At 38.9% G+C, this 22,924-nt stretch overlaps 1 protein-coding gene across 1 annotated transcript in view; it reads left to right on the top strand.

The window, feature by feature from the left end:
- Positions 1–22,924, top strand: part of OSBPL10 (oxysterol binding protein like 10) — a gene marked incomplete at both ends in the record, with an annotated part of 117,472 nt that overhangs the window by 76,467 nt on the left and 18,081 nt on the right. Inside the window, 2 exons of the mRNA XM_082479009.1 lie at positions 1,403–1,557; positions 18,868–19,014. Coding sequence (XP_082335135.1) covers positions 1,403–1,557; positions 18,868–19,014 — 302 coding nt within the window. The remainder of the gene's footprint in view (positions 1–1,402; positions 1,558–18,867; positions 19,015–22,924) is intronic.

The raw sequence follows: 22,924 nt of genomic DNA, 5'->3' as shown, positions 1-22,924 counted from the left end.
GCTAATCCAACAAAATGAACTTTTGTTTGATACTTGAATTCTTTCTCTCATGGTTCACATAACTTGACCAGGACTTATTACATCTGCTGGCATAGTCCTCAAAGTCAGTGAAACCCTAAAAGCTTTGCCGTAGGTGGCCTGACAGCAGAGCTACAGAGATGTTCTTCGTTTGGCAATGGGAAATTTGAGTCATTGTGTGAAAGATACATTAAAAAAAAAAAAAAAAAGCTGGATTTTTTTTCCCTGTTGGTTACTGAGATCTTTGAAAATCATTTTACACTTAACTATTTACTTATGCTTTCTCCAGCAAAAGATGGTGCCACAAAATCACACTAAGCAAGTAGACCTGAAGTTGTGCCATGTCATCATAACTTAGTGCCATTTTAGATGAGAGGAATGTTCTGTAATTATTTTATCTTTAGAATTTGGTAAGAGGTTAGCTATAGAATTCCTGGCCCATTTATTATAACGTTACCTCACCTGATCAGACCATTTACTTTAATTAGGAGGCAACCTCTGGTAACTCCTCTTGATATAGAGAACAGAAAATGCTTGTTCTTTAATGTACTTTGTGTTATCTTAAAAAGTTGTCAGTCGTGAGAGGAGATCCTCCCTGTGGCACTAATTGTATTTTCATATACAAATTATGGTAATGACTGAAGAGCTGCAATTTTCTTATCCATATCTCTGCATTTTATAGCAGTGTGTAATTAATAGCTGAAATTTAAGACCTATGCTGAGGGCTACTGATTTGAATGTTGATACTATGTTTTAGGGCAATAAGGCAGGAACAACTCAGCCTTAGCTGATCGTTCTTTCTGTCTTGGCATCCTTCAATACTAGCCCATCCTGGAAATCAGGTGCCCCCAGAAATAAGGGTTGTTCTGTTGTCTGGTTCTGTTTGATTCATGTTTAATGTGTATCTTTCTAATGAGGCCTCTTCTCAACTGTGGTCTCGGGACCAGTAAAGCATTGTAGCACTTAGTCTAGAAAGAGCTTTTAATAGTACAGCCAGAAATAAAATACAGCTGCTAAACTTAAAACTGATTTCAGGCAGAAGAAATGGAGGGTTTACTTGGATGACTTCATAACTTTGAAAATTGTGGACAGAGAATACTTGCTTAATTACCAAGGTGTGCCACATTGTATAATCTTTATGTATAATTCTGTCTGGTGGTAGGAATAACATTTTAAAATCTTCCTTCATTGACTTTTTTAAAAAAATCACAACTTATCACAGATGAATTGGCATAAAAGATGCTAGAGTATTTTCGTTATTAAAGTAAAACTGTGCATTGAAGTAGAGTAGAGATAGCAATTAATTTGTATTAGTTGAATGATGAGATGAATGGAAAAAAAAATGTAATCTCTCTTGTAAGTTGACACTCATTTTCTGCTTCAGAAGGTATCCTGGGATGGCCTGGGCCCAAGTCGCACTCCACAGAGCAACTGAAAAACGGTGCCCTCAGCTCTTTGTCATCCGCTAGTGCCAACATTACATGGGCAATAGTACCATCTGCAGCCCAGGATGGACAGGCACTACAACCAAATACAGAGGTAAGCATGCTGGGTCTCTATAAGGCCATTTCTTTTGTATCTAAGGCTTGACATTGTTTAAATGCAAACCATGTACGATAATGGATGCTTTTACTAATTACTTAATGTACTTTTTTTTATAGTATCCTTTTTGTTTGAAATTAGTTGTGAAAATGCTAAGTTTCATGCAAAAGTGCACTCAACTAGAAAAATACATTGATGATATCGCTGTGTGCTTTTGCTTCTCTGAGGTACTTTGGATACTGGCGAGCATACAGTCTCTTTTCTAGTCATAAAAGCAATTAACAGACTGTCACTACGCACTTGTATCTTCTGGTGAAAGAAAAAGCTGCTTGTTTTTTGTGCTGGTTTGAGATAGACTGGAGACTAGGACCATAACATTTGCTTGCTACTTGTTCTTCCATGTTGCTGTTTGCTTATGGGCATCTCTTGAGTATAGCTGACCGTTCTTTGAGTTGAAAAACCCTGACCCCTTTTCCTGTTAAGTGATTATGGGCAGAACTTGTCTACATCATCCTGCACCAGTCTGTTGATTTGTGCTTTTGTGGCATTTACTTGGTAAAGGGCAGTTCTGAAGCATCGACTCTTTGAGGAGGCTCACAGCTGCGTATCAGGCATCTCATGCACTGAAAGTCTCTCACCATGCCAAACTTCTCCAGCTTCTACTGTCTGCCTCGGTTACCAGTGCTGCCCACCAGGAAAACACTTCACTCTGAGACCCCACAGATTGTAGGGCACCTGGAGCACATGAGACCTGGAGAACTGGGAAGAAGTTTTTGAGAGAGCCGAAGAAACTCTTTTTCTACTAGTGAATGCTCTTTGGCAATTGGAATGGCTTCATTTAAATTATATCCCCTTTAACAAAATGTGTAATGTCTGGGCACATCAATAAAGCTGTTTGTTTTTCCAGATCTTTTGTAGTATCTTGAATTGAATATAATTAAAAAAATCCAAGGATAAACTAGATTATTATTATTATTATTTTAATATTATGTGTTACTCTGGTCCTCTTCCAGATCTGTCTTTAGAAAATAATTTCAAATTCTGTTACTCCTAGTGTCCATTAATCACAATGTTTAAATTGCCTTTAATTGATTTTTATTAGGAAGTTGTGTAATTTCTTTTTCAGATGAGTCAACTGCAGTTCTTATAGTGTGTTTTTAAGACAAGAGGCTATTTAAGAATATTGTTTTGGGAGTTACTACTTTACTCACCGATACACTGCAATTTGTTTCACAAGGTTTTTTTAGATGTTTTTATTCTTGACCACCTGGTAAAGCCAAATGGGATGTGGAAACATGGGCTTTGCAGCAAGAACATAAGAGCAGGAGCTGATATAACTCATGTCCAGGTATCAGTTTGCAGTTGAGTTGAGCCATTTATGACTTGTTTAAAATGACAGGGTTTTTTTTAAGTCCCATCTCCTCCCCTTCGCTTGCTAATGAGAGATACTGAGTTCCGCGTGTGGCTTGAGGTACTGCTTTGCATGTGGAACTCATGATTTATTGAGAAGGGAGTCCCCTTGAAGAGTTGGATATACACAAGGAAGCATATCAGTGTTTGCAGTACAGAATCCTCAGTGCTTTGTGGGCAGTCTCCTGAAATCAGCAGCCTGTGTTTGAAGGCCTCTGGGCCACTAGCACTTAAAAAAGAAGAAATAAAGGGAGGGGGAAAAAGAGTGAATGAGATTTTTAAGTTATAAAAAGCTCAGCTGAAGATGGTGTTTTTGGCAGAAACGCTAAGTGGAAGTTTGTGGATTGGTGGAGCAACAAGAAGCAGCTGGACTCATGTGTAATTTTTGTTATGGTAATACAGTTTATCAAGCAGAAATTTGGTTTTGCCCTGAGAAAGTGGCCTGAACCAGGATTCATTCCTGGAAGCTCTTTTCAAACCTGCATTTTCCCTTCCACTGAGTCCTTGTGAGCTTCATGTTGTCCGAGAGCGATCCTGTTGGAATGCAATTTGAAGTGCTCTTTTAAATGTAGCTGATATATTTTCCAGTTTTGATCATTTTGATCAAGATATCAGTGGCCCTTTGGAGGGCTGAAGCTCAAAATCTGGATTGTGGAAGAGGTCCGTCTAACATAAGTTGGAGCTTTTGTGTTTTCATATTCATCTTCAGGTCAAGCAAGTTGACATGCCCTGTTACAGAGGCTACACCTCTTGTCTGCTGTGGTCCGATCCTTTTCTGGGAGAGGAGGTAAAGTTTTAGAGGGCTGCAAATTCTGCCCAGCTGTCCACAGGGAGCCGGAGCTTCTTGGTATTGTGACTGGAGAAAGGAGGGTGAGAGAGCAGACTTTGAAGAAGAGAAAAATCTTTTGAGCAACATAACTGTTACTCTGCTAAGGATGCTATCTGAGCCAGGTAGTCACCCAGGAGATGATGTCTGACACCTTCAAAGTTGTCAAAGGTGTTTGACACTTTAACAATTCTATGTGCAGGAGATTTAACCATATTTTTTAATATATTCTGGCCTGTTGTGTGTCCAAGGAAGGAGCCTAGGTTTGGTACTGAGTAGCCAGTTCATTTTCAAAGGTATAAAAGCACTGACTGTGCTTAATTACTTAGTATGTGTAATTATATGTAAAAGCAACTGCAAATCATCACACTCCACTTGTTTCGTAGTCCAGATACATTGTTGTTAATAGTTGTGGTGGCATCAAATAGAGAATGAGAAAATGCATCTAGATGTCATTGTTTGACAAATTTTTGACATGGAAGATCCTGATTTCTTTATTTCTTTATCTGGTAGCTTCTTTTAGATGTAGAAGAAAAGAGGAATCCACAAGTGTCATTCAAATGAAGCTTATTTCTCATGATGATTTTTGTTTAAAAAACCCCAAACTGGGTACTGGATGATTCTCATTAGAAGAGAGTGCTGGTTCCTCTATCAGTGCTATCAAAATTATTTCCAATTTCTTCTTTGACTGAGCCTAGATTTTTATTTAAAAAAAATAAAAACCTGTACTTTTTATGACATAACCTCTATCTCTTAGAAGCTATACCCCAAAGGAATGGGAGAGAGCTTTTTGGCTAACGCTGAGCATAATATAGTAGATGTACCAACCAAACAAATTGTGAATTGACCTGTAGTCTGAAATAGAAAAAGCCATTAAATTACTACCCTTGAGGAACAAGCGACTGAGCTGCTTATATTATAGAACATTATTTATAAGGAAAAGATTATTTTAGGTGGTGTTTTTAAAAAGAAAACAGAGATTTAGGGGGGGGGATGATGACTGCTGAGGAATCTTTCCCATATAGCAGGCTGCCGGTGGCAGCAGTTTCCTGGCAACATGACCAAGTGGCTGAATGTGTTTAGTGATAGCTCTGTTAATTCGCAGCACAGCATGTAGACACTTTGCGGCAGTGCATTAAGCAACATCATTAACAAACCAATGACTTGTTCTCTGCTGTGTTTTTTGTATGTTTATGAAGAAGCACAGATTTCTATAATTCTCCTCCGGAATAACAAGGCTCATCTGATACAATTTTCTTTGACCGCTTAAGCATTCTTGAGGGATATAGTAAGTTCTGGAGTTGAGTTTTGATGCCATAGATAACTAATGTAAAAACTTTCTTTTTGGGTTATGTGTGCTGACGGAATGTAACTGCAGGCCAAATGCTTCCCTTTGCAGCCAAATACAAATGGGAAACAGGCTGTTCTTACGCAGGACCTGAGAGAGAAGGAATCATTTTCTTCTGATCTACCAGTTTACTTTATAATTATTAGAAAAATCATGCTGTATCTACATCTGCGACTTAGCTCTCTTCATGTGATTTTTATGCCTTAAAATGCAATGCCCTGCCGGTTGATTCTTTCCATCCTGCGGATCTATGCAGTCTCTCTGTTCCTGTCCCTAACTTTCCCTTGCTTGTGTGCATGAGAAACTGTACACATGATCCATATTGAAGTGTCTTTTTAATAGGATTGAAGTTTAGCTCTGTAGGATTGAGGCTTTAGCTCTGATTATCTAACTGCTAAACCAGGTTTTAATTGTGATAGTGATTGCAAGGGCAGTCAAGTCCAGGTTATTAAAGATATTTCAGTCCCCTAGATGGTTTTAACCTTGATGTTTTCAGCTGTAAGAAGGAACTGTGCTATTTACAGGAGGTACTGTTTAGAGGAACTTGTTTAGTTCTTAATTTTAAAAGATTGTGTTTTTGTCCAATCTCTTCAGGTGATAGTCACTTTCAAGCTGAAGTTGTTTTCTATCTGTAGGTTAGTTATATATCTTAATATGATGATACTTTACAGAGGATGTAATAGCCTTTAGAGCTATTACAGAATGTGTTAGAGATGCTAAGAAATAGTTTTAAAAGTGCTCCTGCAATTTTAGAAACTAAGCTAGATACAAGAAATGATTTCTAATTTAATATTAGCTTTTCTTTATATATCTGTGACTTGTCCAGGACTGTGGACTGTTTCCTAGCGTAAATTGTTCCTAGTGTTTACTGGTTCCTTTTTGTACTTGACGTAAATCTGTGTAATTGATATTGGGAGATCAGCTTAGCCGTGAACATACAGTGCTACCACAAGTGCTGTAATAGAAAGAGAACATATCAGGGTGAAAAAGTAACATTTGCAGTATTATATTCACTGTTCAGTACAGACATTACAGGATTTCTGAATGTGGTCTGCTTTTTGCCTTCTTCATGATTAAGTACTTTTTGGGCTGAAGAGCACAGTAAATGGCCTGTAATGACTTGGACAGATAAATTAATCTCGAGGCAAAGATGGTTCCAGTTAATCCATTCACTAGCAGACCATCTGAAAAATGAAATCTGAGATAATCAATTGAAGGTATATTTAAGGATAATCAAGGGAAGGTATATTTAAGGATTAAATGTGCAATTACACTAAAAGTAGAATTAAATGAACCTAAGCCTGCTACAGCAGCACTGACAATGGCTAAAATAATCTAGTTAATTTTGATTTTATTTTTTTGCTAGCTTTCTGGAATAGTTATTCTGTCAGCAAGCAATCTCCAGTAAAACTGTTTATGGAAATAATTACTAAAAAGTTAACTCCAGCCAAAGCCATTGCATTTTGTTGAGTCACTCCCACCTCCAAAATGCATGTATACCAGCTGCTATCTATATAATATATTTGAGAGTAATAGTCTGCTTAAAATGAAAATAGGAAGCTTTAATAAAAATTTGCATCTAATTTGCATCTAATTTGCATAAAACGAGGCTCTGATTCATATGGCATTCCATAATTAATAGTGAAATTCAGTGAAAACTAATCATTGGAATATAAAGAACTCAGGTTCTCTTGCAGTAAGGCTTAAAAATTGAGTTAAAATGGATCAATTGCTTACTCTGTTCATTATAAAACCTGTGCCCTCTGCAAAATGAACTCTGAGGCCAATGTTAATTTTATTTCAGGATTGTGCGCTAATTGATTTGTTGTGTGCCAATTGATTTGCTTTGTACTGTCAGTTTTATTTCTTAGTATGTTTATATATGTGGGTTTGGCAATACTGCTCATTAGTAAGCTTACCCATCTCATTAAAACTGTCAATAACGTATCTAGACTTTAGTAAGTTGGGCTGAACTCTTCTACAACGAGTATTTGTCTCAGGTTGGAATTGCTTTATCTTGCTTTTTGAAGCACCATCCAAACTGGCTTCAGCTATTCCATCCGGTCTTGCTAGAAAAAATTAGGGTTTTCTGCTTGTGGTGATGAATTCTAATGATTCTGTATTTGAAAAACCCGGAATGTGGAAACAGCTGGGATGAAAGTATTTAATTATAAAACTTTTTCTCAGAGGAGGAGTTGGAAGCAGAAGATGAAAGAGGCAGGACTCTTCCACATTATAGTGTAGAGAGACCGCAGAGTCATCTTCACAGTCTGAAATGGACCAAGCAATTCATCAGGCTGAGAACAAATCTTAGAAGCTTTTCAAGTAGAGTTCCACTGGCGTCAAGAAATTAGCTGTACAAAAGAAGAGAATCTTCTAGACTTAATTTGTTTCACATATACATTGAAAGTTTTCCTGGTATGATTTATAATAATTTATTGTTCTTTTGAAAGACTTGAGCCTGTCTTTTTTTACTATTTTTTTTAATTATTTTTGTGTGTGTGTCAGCAATGACAGAGTACATAGTGGACGGGACAAGAAATTGCAGGAAGAGTCAGGATGGTTTAATAAGTGGGTTACCTTGAGGAAAGATTGTTAATACTGCTTGTATTAACGTGTCTTTACCATTTCTTTCCTCTTATAAATATGCTGGCATGTGATATTGCATACAGGAAATGGCACTGCAAGAACTAGATGTACATATAGATTAGTATTGCAAAACCAGAGGTTTGTAAAGGTTAAATTTGTAGTTGTCCATCTTGTTCACTAATGTGGTAGCATTTTTCTGCCATAAATTTGTTTAGCTAGTGTACAAAGAGAAGAGAATTACAGCTGGCTGAATGACTTCAGCTCTGTTACTTCCTAACTTTTCAGTTACTGGGCTGACAGTAGAGTACTCCAGTTTGGAAGGGACCTCTGGAGGTCCTGCAGCTCAACAATCTGCTCAGGTCAGCTTGCTCAGGGTCATGTCCAGTCAAGTCTTGAACACCTCCAGCAGCGGAGGTCCCACAATGTCTCTGGACAAACTTTTGCCGTTTCTCTGGGGATTTTATCAATGGGAGCAAAGGTCCGTTTGAGTATGATGCTTTTCCTTATCAGTGTGCTGTACTGTCTGGTGGGTGACTAAAATCGCCTGCTGGATCCCTTACCAAAAAGTGTTTGTCTTTCCCTTCTTTGTAGGAGTATGAGGCAAGTTGCTACTAGTTCCTCAGGTTTCTCCCCAAGGATCTCAGAGGATCCTTTTTAATAAACGGGGATGTATAGAGTATAGCCTTCTGCCATACTTTCCTCCATGTTAGTCTCCCTCTACAGCCTGCAGCTCAGTGCAGTTTTTTTGTCTTTAGCGCCCCAAAAGTTACAAACATGTGACTTTCAGACCCCTCACAATCTCTGAAGTCCTGCCTGGCCGGTGATGAGAATCTCTCCTGCGACACTGTGTGGTTTGTGAGCTAGTAAATTGAGTAACTTGTTTTGGATGGTGTCAGATGCTGTATTTATAGCCATCTTGCTTCTGAAAAAATTTATTTTCAAAACCAAACTGGGTATCTTTTTAGGAAATTCTTCTTCATTGTATCCGTATTGCATTAGGAATAGGTTTTGCTAAGATTGTTTATGATGTGATACGGTATTTCTTGTGGTTTTAGGATAGCATGAAATTTACTGTTGTGATTTATGCTAGCCTTCAAGGTTTTTTGCTTCAATTTAGGACAAGTCTATGGGGCTTTTCTCTTTGTGCATTTTTTGTAGTCTCATGTTGCCCTTCCTTTCTGATGATACTAGTGATGAAAAATATTTATTCTCAGTTCTTACTGAATTTATGCAATACTGCAAAATCCTCTTGTGTTTTAGGATTCAGATTAAACAATGCTGTACTTCAGTAGCCCTCATTTAATGAAAGATGCTTGCAAGATGGTGCTGGTGCTGGTACTTAGTCTTTTCCTGTGGAGTCTGTGCTTGGGGATTAGCTACTTTTCAGCCGATTTCCAGAACTGGCTGCCTTAGGTTTATGAAAATAAAAATTTGCAAGAGGAATTGTCTTATGAAGAAGATATGAACATGTAGGGAAAAAGTTGTCTAACAAACATTACTTGGTGCGTAACAAGATTACAGTGCTGTAAGTAACACAGACAAGGATCTATTTTTAAAAGGATGTTAAGTCACTGATTGATTCTTTATTCTTAAACATAATCACTTGTATGGTTAGTTTCTGATGTTTTTTCTGAAGGCTTACACAGGCTGTACTACAACATAATCATAGATGCCCTTTGTTTTATGTTACATGCATTTTTTTCGTATTCCTTAAACAACAAATCAACCCCTTTTCTTCTTAAATCTCTTGTTATCCTCATCCTCATCACTGCTGTGTTATGTTTACCCCTAAATTTGGTCACAGGTCAGTTAAACACATGTGCAGTGTAGGAGAAGGGAGCTTTCTGAGCTTATTCTTTAAGAATGAAAAGACTTCTGTTCCCAGAGATACTACTGCAAAACATTAACAAAAAGACCCCATTAGTAAGTAGTTAGTTGGAATAGTTAAGATCTGTATAATGTGCTTACCTCCAGATGCCTGGCAGATTGGTTTTGTTGGGAAGGAAAAAAATTGCAGACCTATTTGTCACTTAACATAGAGGTTTTGTGATTATTTTCTTGGCTTGCATCATCTATATGTCAGCTTGTCTGTATTTACAAAATATTAGTATCAAGATGTGTTTCTACTTTGCTTGCTTGCTTGGCGGTGAAGGAAGGATCTCTTAAAGAGAGCCAGGTATTACTTGGTTTAGTAGATGATTCTGGTATTGCATGTTGTATCCAATAAACCTTGTGTGATAGACAGATTGCTCACATTGCCACGCTTTTATACTTGCACCTGACCCTAGCTGGAGATATTTTCTGAACATCCAGCATATTTAGCATATTCAATTAAAAAATCCCAAACAACAAGCCACAAAGTATATATGTAAATTATTCATGCACAAAAAAATGAGATGTTTTAATGGTCCTAGTTTGAAGAATTTTATTTTCTCTGGAGACCTGAATTACCAAACAAAAATAACAAATTTGGTAAGAAATTAATTTCTGATAACTTTTTAGACATTCTTTCCTTATGCAAGCTTTTTCTACCAAATGTTCTATGGTTTGATCTGTTAACGATGAACAGTGTATCCAGGATTACATAAAAGCTTTTAACCCACTCTCACACACCCCAAACTCAGATGTAGCAGTTACTTATCTACTTATTTCTCTTGGTATGCATAGTTTAAGGTAAGTAGAAAATCTGCCTGTTATGGCATTTCTCCTTCATCCAGTTGTATGGAGGATGAACTAACTGTCTTGCCAATTGGATCTCTATGTAGATAACAGCAGCAAAGCAAAAAGAAAGTGATATTTTGCATGTAGTGTTGTTGTGTATAAGTTATAGTGTGCTCACTTTTTAGTTGTAAAGTCCTTCTCATTTGATTGTCATCCTCTCTTACTGGCTTTGATATTTTAAAAGTTATCTTTAATTTTGGTTCATCATTGTTATATCTAAGCTATGATGATTGAATGCTAGGAAAAGTGTGACTGTGGGGGTGTGTGGTGGAGGACAGGGCTGAAGCAGTGATCTGAGTTCACTCTACCACAGCTACCACAGAATCCTTTTTTCCCCCCTTCCTCTGCTTACATTGTGTAATGGTATTCTGGTAAATGTTGAGAAGAGTATTTTCTATTTTGTTTTATTTGAACTGTCTTGAAGAGTAGAAAAGCTTGTATAAAGAGATACAGGAGCTTGTTGAATATAAAAAAAAAAGTGTTGCTATCTTAAAGTTGCTAATCTGTAAATGACAATGCATTTGGATGTTGGAGAAGTGCATGGATGAGGATGATGATTTCAGTCTTTACAGTGGGTTTGAAGTAAATGTGCTTGAGGTTTTTGTTTCAAGATTTAGGTTGAAGCAAACTGAAATTTTTCTATTTAATTTCTATTATATTCACTTTAATTTTCTATATGTGAATTACTCCTCCTTTCACAGCTGTATTGGGTTTCATGGCAAGGCTTTGGCAGAGAGGGGCTCCAGGGATGGCTTCTGTGAGAAGCTGCTAGAAGCTTCCCCCATGTCCAATAGAGCCAATGCCAGCTGGCTTCAAGACAGACCTGCTGCAGAGCAAGGCTGAGCCCATCAGCGATGGTGGTAGCACCTCTGTGATAACACATTTAAGATGGGGGAAAAAAAATCCAAACAAACCACAAAACTGCACAACTGCAGCCAGAGAGAAGAGAATATGTGAGAGCAACAACTCTGGAGACATCAAGGTCAGTGAAGGAGGAGAGGGAGGAGGTGCTCCAGGCACTGGAGCAGAGGTTCCCCTGCAGCCTGTGATGAAAACCGTGGTGAGGCAGGCTGTCCCCCTGCAGCCTGTGGAGGACCCCACGATGGATCAGGTGGATGCATGCGAAGGAGGCTGTGACCCCGTGGGAAGTGCAAGCTGGAGCAGGCTCCTGGCAGGACCGGTGACCGTGTGGAGAGAGGAGCCCAGGCTGGAGCAGGTTTGTTGGCAGGACTTGTGACCCTGTGGGTGACCCACGCAGTAGGATTCTGTTTGTGAAGGACTGCACGCCCTGGAAAGGAACCCCGCTGGAGCAGTTTGTGAAGAACTGCAGCCTTTGGGAAGGACCGACATTGGAGAAGTTTGTGGAGGACTGTGTGTCCCGTGGGAGGGATCCCGTGCTGGAGCAGGGGCAGAATGTGAGGAGGCAGGAAGCGGCAGAGACAATGTGTGCTGAACTGACTTCAGCCCTTTCCCCGTCCCTGTACGCCACTGGAGGGGAGGAGGTAGAGAAATCAGGAGTTGAGTTGAGCCCAGGAAGAAGGGAAGGATGGGGGGAAGGTGTTTTAAGATTTGGTTTTATTTTCGCATGAATCTGCTCTGATTTGATTGGTAATAAATTAATCTAATTTCCCCAAGCCGAGTCTCTTTTGCCCATGATGGTAATTGCTGAGTGATCTCTCCCTGCCCTTATCTCAACCTATGAACCTTTTGTTGTATTTTTGCTGCCCTGTCCATCTGAGGAGGGGGAGTGATAGAGCAGCTTTGGTGGGCACTTGGCATCCAGCCATGGTCAACCCACCACAACAGCATGCTAATATGCTACTCTGTATATAAAATAGTTTAATAAGTACAACGTAGTGGACAAGCTACATTGGAGTTTGAAATCACTGCTAATGAGGGATGGGTGCAATAAGCTTGTGTGTTTTTCTAACAGGTGAATGCCACAGCTGTTAGTAAATGCCATTAAATATTTTGAAGGTGTACATGCTGGAAGAAGAGAAGACAAGCGATGCATGCAAGTTAGTGCAGATTTGTTGATTCTGATATGGTGACGAGCCCTGCAAGAATCTAACAGCGCTCTTACTGTATCTGCTTTACAAAGAGAATTCTAACTCTAGTATGGAGACTGGTGAAAATCTTATGGGGCCACTTTGTCACGTTAGTGTAAATGTGCTAAAGCTCTCTGACCTTACAGAGCTATATTTAATCTTACACCTACAGAAAACCTGTTTGCAAGCTCTCAAGTTACACAAGTGAAAGTGTAAATGACGCTTGCAAACCTATATCATTAACGAAGGGAATCTGAAAATCAAAATGAGGCCTTTGACTTTTATGTGCACTAGTAGAACTAATTGTAATTAGATGACTCTACAGAAAATATGGCAATCCTTACGTAGTCTGAAAATGCTCATTCTGCTTATGTTGCTTCTGAACAGCCCTGCAAGTAATTTATTCCATCCTTCTCTCAATGCAGAAATGTTTCATACAGTGTAATTTGTTTAATATCTTTCGCAAGTTTTTTGAATGTAAAAGACTTAAGGACTACTTCCCTTGGAATATTAGTAAATGTTGTCATTTTATCTGGAAGTTTTAAGTTCCTAGGATTCATCCTCTTGCTCCTGACTACAGTCCTTTTTGTACTACATAAAACTTTTTCATGCCTTAATGAAAATTTGTAGAATATTTTGGTGTAATTATACGACGAATTGCCTTATATATTCTATACAAGTCCTCAGGGTGTCCCTGTCGGGACACGTGTGGTCTCTACTTATTACTATGGTGGACAAAATGTTGGGTTATGCAATGCCTTCTTTGCCTCAGTCTTTATTGGTGACATCAGCCTTCAGGAATCCCAGGCCTCTGACATCAGAGGGAAGACTGGAGCAAGACTTACCCTTGGTGGAGGAGGAAGAGTTTAGGCAGCACTTCAGCTGCACATACGTACATCCATGGGGCCTGATGGGATGCACCTATGAGCACGGAAGGAGTTAGCCAGTGTCATTGCAAGACCACCATCTATTGTCTTTAAAGGGTCATGGTGTTTGGGAGAGGTTCATGAAGACTGGAAGAAAGCAAATGTCACTTCTATCCTCAAGAAAGGCAAGAAGAAACATCTGGGGATGTTCTGGTAACATCTGGGGAGCTGCAGGTTGGTTAGCCTCTCCTTGATCCCTGGGAAGGTGGTGGAGCAACTAATCCTGGAAAGCATTTCCAGACACATGAAGGACAAGAAGGTGATTGGGAGTAGTCAGTATGGATTTACAAAGAGGAAATCATGCTTAACTGATATGGTGGCCCTCTACAATGAAGTGACCAGCTTGGTGCATGTGGGGAGAACAGTGGATGTTGTTTGCTTTGACCTTGGTATGGTTTTTGACCCTATCTTCAGTAACATCCTCATAGACAAGCTGACAGAGTATGGATTAGATAAGTGATGGTGGATTAAAAACTCTCTGAATGGCCAGGCCCAGAGGGTTGTGATCAGTGGTACGAAGTCCACTTGGAGGCCAGTCACTAGTGGAATACCCCAAGGGTCAATACTGGGGCCAGTACTGTTCAATATCTTCATTAATGACCTGGGCGATGTGACAGAGCGCAACCTCAGCAAGTTTGTAGATGATAAAAAACCTGGGAGTAGTGGCCAATGAGCCAGAGGGTTGTGCTGCCATTGAGAGGGACCTTGAGGGGCTGGACAGAGAGGAATCTCATCAAGTTCAACACAGGGAAATGCAAAGTCTTGCATCTAAGGATGTCTGAAGGTAAGCCCCTGCACCAGTACAGGCTGGAGGCCAACTGGGTGGAAAGTAGTTCTGCAGAGAAGACCTTGGGATCTTGGTGGACAACAAGCTGACCATGAGCCAGCCATACACTCTTGTGGCAAAGGCGGCCAACAGCATCCTGAGCCACGTTAGGAAGAGTGTTACCAGCAGGTGGATTGAGGTGATCCTTCCCTTTTAGTTGTCAGAGGTGAGGCCACATCTGCAGTGCTGTGTGCAGTTCTGGGCTTCCCGGTGCAAGAAAAAACATGGACTTACTGGAGTGAGTCCAACACAGGTCCACAAAGATGATGAAAGTTCTGGAGCATCCTTCACATGAGGAGAAGCTGAGAGAGCTGGGACTGCTCATCCTGGAGAAGGCTCAGGGGGATCTTATCAATGTATAGAAACACCTGAGGGGAGGGAGTGAAAGACAGGAAGATGGAGTCTTTTAAATAGTGCCCAGTGACAGGACAAGAGGCAATGGTCACGTGAAAGTCAAAGTGGACATTCGAAAATGCTTTTTCACTGTGTGGATGATCCAACACTGCCACAGGTTGTCCAGAGAGGTTATGGAGTCTCCATCCTTGGAGATACTGAAAACTTAGTGGGACACAGTCCTTGACAACTGGTTCTATATGTCCCTGCCTGAGCATGGCGTGGGACAAGATGATCTCAAGAGGTCCATTCCAACCTAAATAATACTGTGATTCTGTATATTAATTTCTCTTCTCCTCTAACAAATAAACAGGATGAGATCCATGTCATGCATGACAGTACTGTTGCATGATATGTTTTGTGAAGTATGTTGGAAAACCAAGCTATAGGCCTTGTAACTGAACTAATTATCTAAAAATTAATTTCCAGCACAGCAGTTAATTTGAAAAATTAACTTGTGGAAGATGCTTTGGAAGGACAGAGGCAGGCTTGCCCTTTGACAGAAACATAGCTTTTAACCCTTGTGATTCTATCCCAGACGTGTCAAAGTTGCTTTTTCCTAAAGACTTTTTTTAAACATGTGGAATGATTCTTTCAGAAACAATTTCTTTCCCTTACAGATTTCATCTGTTAAAAAAGAATCAGCGTGTTTTCTGATGAAGGATGCTGACTAGAACATCCGTTTTGTTTCCCAGCAGATGATCTCTCTAAATTAATCGATCCCAGTTCTAATGAAGTGACCTGTTTTAAATAGATCTCTGCCAGCATGTGTTTCTGTGTCTTCGGCCTTTAAACTTTGAAGTGGATCCCTTCATGGGATTTCTAGAAATGATCTGTTGGTTTCCATTCAGATTTTTCTGAAAAATCCTGGTGCTTCAGCCCAGTGTTGGGAACTCATTTTGATTAAAATGATTTTAAATATAAGCCCCTTTTTGGTGCTTGTTTGTAACTGGTTCAGTATTTGATTCTGAGGGTTAGCACCCCAGACTAGCTGTGCTGTTCATTCCCAGGCTGAGCTGCGCACAGCTCAATAGCTTTTACGTGATGCTCTGACCACGTAGAAATGGAGCAAATCACTGCTTTCCTAGTTCAGCTTTATTATATTTTAAAGGGGGGGAGGGGGGGAGAGATATAAGTCTCTGTCTGATAATTCAGAAAAGCTGCCATTAAAGGATAATCACTCGATATAATCTTTTGCTTTCTACTGAATGCTTACACATCGGTTACTACTAAACTGCATACTATTTCTGCGGAAAGAAAAAAGAATTAAAAACCTGATTGGACGTTTATGACAGTTTAAAGATACAGTAGCTTTGTATTTAGTGGCTGTATGTCTACACACCCTGTCTTATGCATACATGGTTGTTTTTTAACTAATGCATATTTTCTTAAAAAAAAAGAAATGTCAATTTATATGCTCTTAAAAAGCAGTTCAGTAATTACCTGGAACAGAAGTACAGAAAGGTTATTGCTTACTGAAGATGACTGCTGTTCGGTTCCTCTGACATAAATTGTAAACTGCTACTTAAGTTCTTATTTTCTTGGAAGGTGAGAAAAGATGCAGATAACTGATGTCATTCTACATGCACTGAAGGTCACTAGTATGTTGATAACTCTACTATTAGAGTTGTGGGATTTTTGGTGCCCTTGCACATGTTCTTAAAGTAGAGGATAGTTAAGATAATTAAAATTATAGTCCTTATTGCAGAATGGTCATTAAACATGCTTGATCCTAATGTTATATTGTACTTATCCTCCTTGATGAGCACAAAGTCCTTCAATTAAAACAATGCAAACACTACTTTCCTGGGCACCTAAACTGTGTGTGGGGTTGCTTGCCCTCACTGTGCACGTTTTGTAGAGTAGCAATGAGAGGCAGTTGCTATTTTGTTAGTAACACTTTGAAAGGCATGGAAAACCTAATACCTATTTTAGCAGGAAGGAAAGAAGGATTTCTGTCCCTGCTTGACCGTGCAGTCTTCAGGAGAAAAGGAAAATTCTTAATATATAATTTAGTATGCGAACTTGTCGATGTGTAATTTGTTTGTTTTCTGATACTGTTAACAACTAAAGATTACATAGCTCCTATGTGTTCATTTGAAAGTATGTTATCTTCTAGCATGTTCTCTCTCTCTTTCACGCTTGTACACATTCACACACGCTTATGCCCCCTCCCTCCTGCCCCCCCACTTGGAGAACAGCCCACCCGGATATTCTTTGGGAAACAGCAGCACCTTTTCCCAGTTGGAGCTGTGCGCGGTTAAGCTCACTGATGTCAATGCCATGTGACTTGAAACACAAGGAGCAGACTGACATCCGGTGCACACTCTCCAACTTGTCAGATAGCCAAAAAAAAAAAAAAAAAAAAAAAAAAAAAAGGCAGTGGGAGTGAGGAGGGGAGGTTCCCTTGCTTTTTTTTTCTAGCGCTATTAATTCCTGCTGGAGCTTGTTTGCCGCGAGCTCGGTTCATGGCAGTAACAGAAGCAGCAGTGCTTATTCGGTAGCTCAGTGCTCTCAATGAGGTCAAGCTGGATCAAAGGGAAACCTCCTGTGGAAGCATCTACTGTAAGTTCTGATACTGCTTTTTCCATGCTCCCTCCAAATGAATCGTAGTCCGTACAACTGAGCCAGGCTTCAGTGCTTTATGTCTCCCTGACTGATAATTTTGTATGAGGTTGTCAGGTTTTATGTTAGTTGAACTTGTCAGTAAGGCATCAGTTGGATAATAATGCTGTGCGTTTGGGGAGGAAAGGGCTTATTGTTCTATCCTTTTATTTTCTGAGGGAGTGGGAAGAAGAAAGTCTGGTTTTGTCCTTTTGAAAAGCTCCAAGCTGTTGGGGTTACAGCTCACCAGATTCTGTTTTATGTAATCTACATATTCTACTTTCTAAATAAAGTAATTGTAAAGCGTCTTTCAAATGTCCTTGGATTTCACCAAATAGCTATTCTTTTGGGAATAGCTACCTAAAGAATTATTCAATTAAAAAAAAAAAAAAAAGAGAGAGAAAGAGAAAACACTATTCAAATCCTGGAAACGTGTAGTAACTAAATTTCAGAGACAATCTCCTTACACAAGCTGCTGTTCACCTGAGGGGCCTCTAGTGTGATCATTCAGAAATATTTATTTGAAACCTAATTCTGAATATCAGCTGGTTTTAATGAAACTTTTCAATTGCAAAGACTTTCACAGTGAGATGAAAAATTTCTCGTTTTATGTAATGAACTAGCTGTTTCTGCAGAAATGGTATTTAGCGTGAAGGAATGCTAACTTTTGCAGGTCGTGTTGTCTCGTTTACAGCATAGAGTCCTTGGGGAATACTGAAATGCTGGGCTGTAAATTTTTCAACTCCATAACACAACTTCTTTTATTTTAAAGTACAAAAAACTTACCTGAATACATATCTGGAAGGCTTGCTGAGTGGTTTTGATGGATTGAACAAAATAACTACTACCTGTTTGGATTATTGTTAGTAACATATTGTAAGCCCTGAGGAGAAATAAAATATCACAAACCATTATCCCTTTCTGCTTTAAAGTTCCTCTTGAAGGGGGGTGGCATGATGCCTCTCTCTTGATCTTCAGCTTGTATGTCTGGAAACTGGGCAGTTGTGCTGTGAAGCAGCTTAGTGTTACAAATGTCATAAAGACTCATGGCATTGCCTTACCCCCAAAATCTAATGTCTGTCTTTATTTTTTTTCCCCAAAGGTCTGTACTTCCGTGGTAGTCTTTTTATCTCCTTCAGTTAATAGCCTTGACTTTCTTAGGTATATAACTTGTACGTTGGGTAGAGGAAAGAAAAAAAAAAAAAAAGTGTGAAATCAGGTGCATGCAGCATCTGGGTATGAAGTGTAAATATTTGCTGGAGAGATTTATGAAACAAACTCTTGAAGAATCATTTTCAACTGTGTACTTCTATTTAATAAATAGAACACCCGTTAATTTAATATGCTATGATTTTTGTCTGGCATCACTGCAATATAAATATGAGAAGTTAACGTGTAAATTAGCATCTGATACTTACCACTCTTGTTCTGAGGATAGGATCAAAATGCTCTATGAACCCAACACTGGATTTTACTATTTTGAATTTGTATCTTTTCTTGGTTTTAACAGAGGCTATATTTGGTTCCATTGAGACAGCTCCATTTTTAAACATGTATAGTGGAAAAAAACATACTGTATCTTTTTGTCCAGATGGTGATGTTTCTTTTCATTTCAGCATTCAGCTTCTGAGTTGATCTTAGTTGAAGATGAAATGACAGATACTGAAGATAATGAAGAGGAGGATTTAGGAGTCATGGATGATCAACGTAGCGTAATTCTCCATCTCATCTCTCAACTCAAACTTGGCATGGACCTTACCAGGGTACGGACACTGTATCTTTTTTTATAGTTGTTCATGAATTTTTCTTTTTCTCATCCTTCTGTGTGTGTGCGCACGCACGCATGTGATTGCTGTGAGCATGTTTTGCCCCTGTGGACTAGGAAGTTTGCCTCTTTATAAAGGTGTGGATCCAGAGAGCTATGGAGGGCTGTCTCCTGCCAGGCAGGCTTTCACATGAAGTGACCACATCGCATATTTTAGGCATGGGGGAATGGGGTGGGGGCAAGGGAAAGAAAAAAGAAGACTGACCCCTGAAACTCTTCCTTATTTTTTTGTAAGTCTTTCAAAGCAACCATATATTGTGTTTGTATCCCACATGTTTGTTTAGTCAGGGTGCAGTGGGTGTTTGAGGAACAATAACGGCAATTGTATGGATGAAGGAGATACGTGCTCAAGTTACTGCTTTGTGGATTGGAGTCCATTTAATTACTTGGCAACTTCCAAAAACCATGATGGTAAAGAAATTACAGTCCTCAATGTATCACTGTTCTTGACTGTGCTAAGCTGCTCACCAGTTTAACCTTCTGTGCATCCTTCTGGTCCTGGAACCAGTATTGTTATGAGCTTATCCCTTCCGATAAGATCAGAGAAGTTACGGTGTCTGAGAAATTTCCTATAAGTCCTTAGAATTTTGGAAATTAGGTAAATATTCTGGAAGCAGGGAATGCCTCTTTTTGAATAGTCCTACATTTCCAGTGAAACCTTCTCATGGGGCTTAAAAAAGAATCACGTGATTTTCAACTTAAAAAAATCACCAAATAAAACCCCTATAACCCACTTCTCACAAATAAGAAGAGCTCATTCTGACACACCCTGCACAAATAAATGTTTGGAATGACGAGAGAATTTCCCTTGTGCATGAAGTAGCTTTGCAGGACATTCTTCTCATAGGCATTCTGATATTCTGAAGAGTTCATCTGCTTTACTTTTGATCTTACACATTAATCTAAATCTATTTTTACTATCACTTTTTTTACAAAATAAGGCTTTCTCAATATAGTCTTTTGTGCTTCGTCTGGAACAATTGACAGTGTTTAAAAATACTTACATTTTTAAAGCTAAGCAATCCCGTGATCTGTTGCTAAGAATAGCTATTGAATAGCTGAACAGAAAGTAATGTTTTGTTCTAAATAGAACAAAAGTTTCATCATTTCATTTGTGAATAATTTATACCTGTCACTTCTTAGTCTGTCTGGGGTTATGTACAGTTCACTTTTGGTTTTGTTTTTCTTATATTCCTCAATTTTTCATAGCTCTTCCTCTTTTCTGTGTTTGTTTGCTAAGGCTGTCTGAGTCTATAATGTTTAAACTAGACTAAGATTCCTTGTCTGTTGTTCCTCTGTCTTAGAAATGTTTTGTCTTTGGTAATGAACAAGATTTTTCTTCCCTGATTTGCAGTGTCATCTTTTTGTCATGGCAGAGGAGGCCAAACCCAAAGACATACATTTAATATAAATAAGAGAAATTCTTGTAAATACGAGAAGTGTAGACACTTATAAGAAAAATAGGAAGGTAAATATATATGATAATCGATTTCTTACATAATGTTCTGAGAGCACAGTTTTTGAGGATAGTGATGAATACCATCAGATCTATAGGATGGCAAAATATTAGCACGCATGAATGTGTGTATATAATAGCCACAGTCTGAAAAGAGGAACAGGCATATGGCAGATTAGATCTATCTCTAGTCTGTGTGATGCACGAATACACATATGATGAGTATTAATGAGACGTGCCACATGTGCACATCACTTTTCTGACCGTTTTGAGGATTAAAAAAAATAATTACAAGACAGCTGGCTGCTTTTTTTATTAACTTCACTTACTGACTTGAGGCCCTTTGGGCCACAGACGTGTGATGATAAAGCTTGGTTTGTTGGCTGCACCTCTTCTTGTTTTTCACTATTCCTCTGAAAGTCAGATTTCAGATAGCCTTGATGCTAGTCAGCTGGAAGTGGTTGTGGCACAGTAGTTGCTAATATCGGGGGATGTTTTATATGTTTTCATTTTCCTGTGCCTCTTCCCGAGGGTTGTTTCTTTGGTTCATTGAGCTATGGATTGTAACACGCTACACACATGAACAAAGAGCTCTTCTGAGCCCTTGGTGGCTTTGAGTTCTGAATGAGTAATCATTACCATCACGTACCATATCAGAGGAAACAGCATCTTTTCCTTTTCCTACGGGGTGATTGCTTATGTTAGTCTTGGCCTTGCCTGTGCTGACATCAATTTCCCACAGTGATGATAGCCACATTTAATGTTGCAGAGGTGCTTCGCTCATGAGATGTGTCATGCTGCCATGCCTTTTAATGAGGAGTTAAACAGTAAAAATCTGCTGTGACGGAAAACACCCACAATGAAGTATTAAATCTGTGTGGGGATTTGCTAGAATAAGATAGACTCTGTGGTGGCCAAATAGACTTCCACAGCTGCTAGAGAGAGAGGTGGGTGGGGGAGCAGTTCACAGCAGGAGAATATAGTACAAAACTAATGCCTTGGACTAGGCTAGGACTTTAAACCTCATTTAAAATTGGAATTGCTGGGGAAAAAATAAGTTTCTAAATTGTTTGTTCTTTGGACTTTAAAAAAATGAAAAATAGCGCCAAAATCAACTGACAGCCCGAGAAATTTGTTGGCAAATGGCATCTAATGGATTGCAATTAATGCTAACAGTTTGTACAGATGGGTGATCACTCCCCTGCATTCCCTCACCTTCCCTATGCTGTTTATATGTGCTAAAAATAAAGGGCTACCGTTCTGTGTAAAAGGGCTGTCAGTAATTCTGCAGAATAACAACCTTTTGTAAATTAACTTCGTAGTTTATTCACGATGTCATACGTTTTTAATTTGCTTGTCAATATACTTTTACCTTGTAATTTAAAAATATAAGTGGAATGAAAATAGCTTGGTTTATTCCCACAGTGACACAGATGACAGTGGAAAGCTTCTGTACCTCTAAGAGAAGGACATCTCAGCATGGGGTACCTTGGTCAGAATTCTGAAAAAATGTAGGGAATGGAGCTGACACCCATGGTTTGCTATACAGTAAATGGTAGGGGGGATAAATATCTCTGTTCTTAGAGAAGTCATGCTCTTACTTTTCTCACTTGCCTTCAGATCTAGTTAAGTATAGGTGAATTCAAACCTAGAAGATTATGATCAAGCTTTGAGCCAATATCCTCTTTTTAACCTCAATGAAAATGGAAGAATGCCTGTTAAACGGCTTCCTTTTCACCTGAAGTCTGAGAAGGAATAAAACCAGAGATTATTCTAACATTTTAGAATGCAGTCTCATTTTTTGCTTCAGACATCAGCAACTTGGTATTTATTCTAGAGAAATTATTTTGTCCATTTGGTTGTCATGTTGACTTTTTCTCAGAGGAAAAAATTAGGCAGTTTTGACTTTTTATGCAATTACAAAAAAAAAAGTTGTAGTCCAGTCCAAAACCCATATAAAGCACATAGGTCCTAAGTGTATTTTTCTGGACAGTACATTCTGTTTGGCTGCAGAAGAGTTGATAAAGTCATTCCTTTGGGAACTAGAGGACTAGCACAAGTGCATGGCAGTCCAACACTGGCAAGAAGAATGCCATACGTTTCCAAATTTGTTTATTTCTATTTTGCTTATTTCTGCAGAAATCAAGATAGGGCCAATTAAAAAAAAAAAATTGACTGGCTGTGATTTTTTTTTTTTTTTGGACTATATTAGCGTGTGGTGGTGAAACTTTGAGGCTATGAAATTATTTATTAAAAGGCAGTGTTTTCTTGGCATATTTTATAATACTGGAGTTGTGTAAGCTTTAAAACACAAATATTTTTCATACGCAGTTCTTCCTCCTTTTGTGTAAACAATTCAATTATTCTGTGTTTTGCAGTAGATCCTTTCCTG

Source organism: Vanellus vanellus (assembly GCF_965231255.1).
Source record: "Vanellus vanellus genome assembly, chromosome: 2".
In the NCBI taxonomy this organism is placed as follows: Eukaryota; Metazoa; Chordata; class Aves; order Charadriiformes; family Charadriidae; genus Vanellus; species Vanellus vanellus.
The sequence above is the reverse complement of the archived record's forward strand: the minus strand, read 5'-3'. Positions and strand labels throughout refer to the sequence as shown.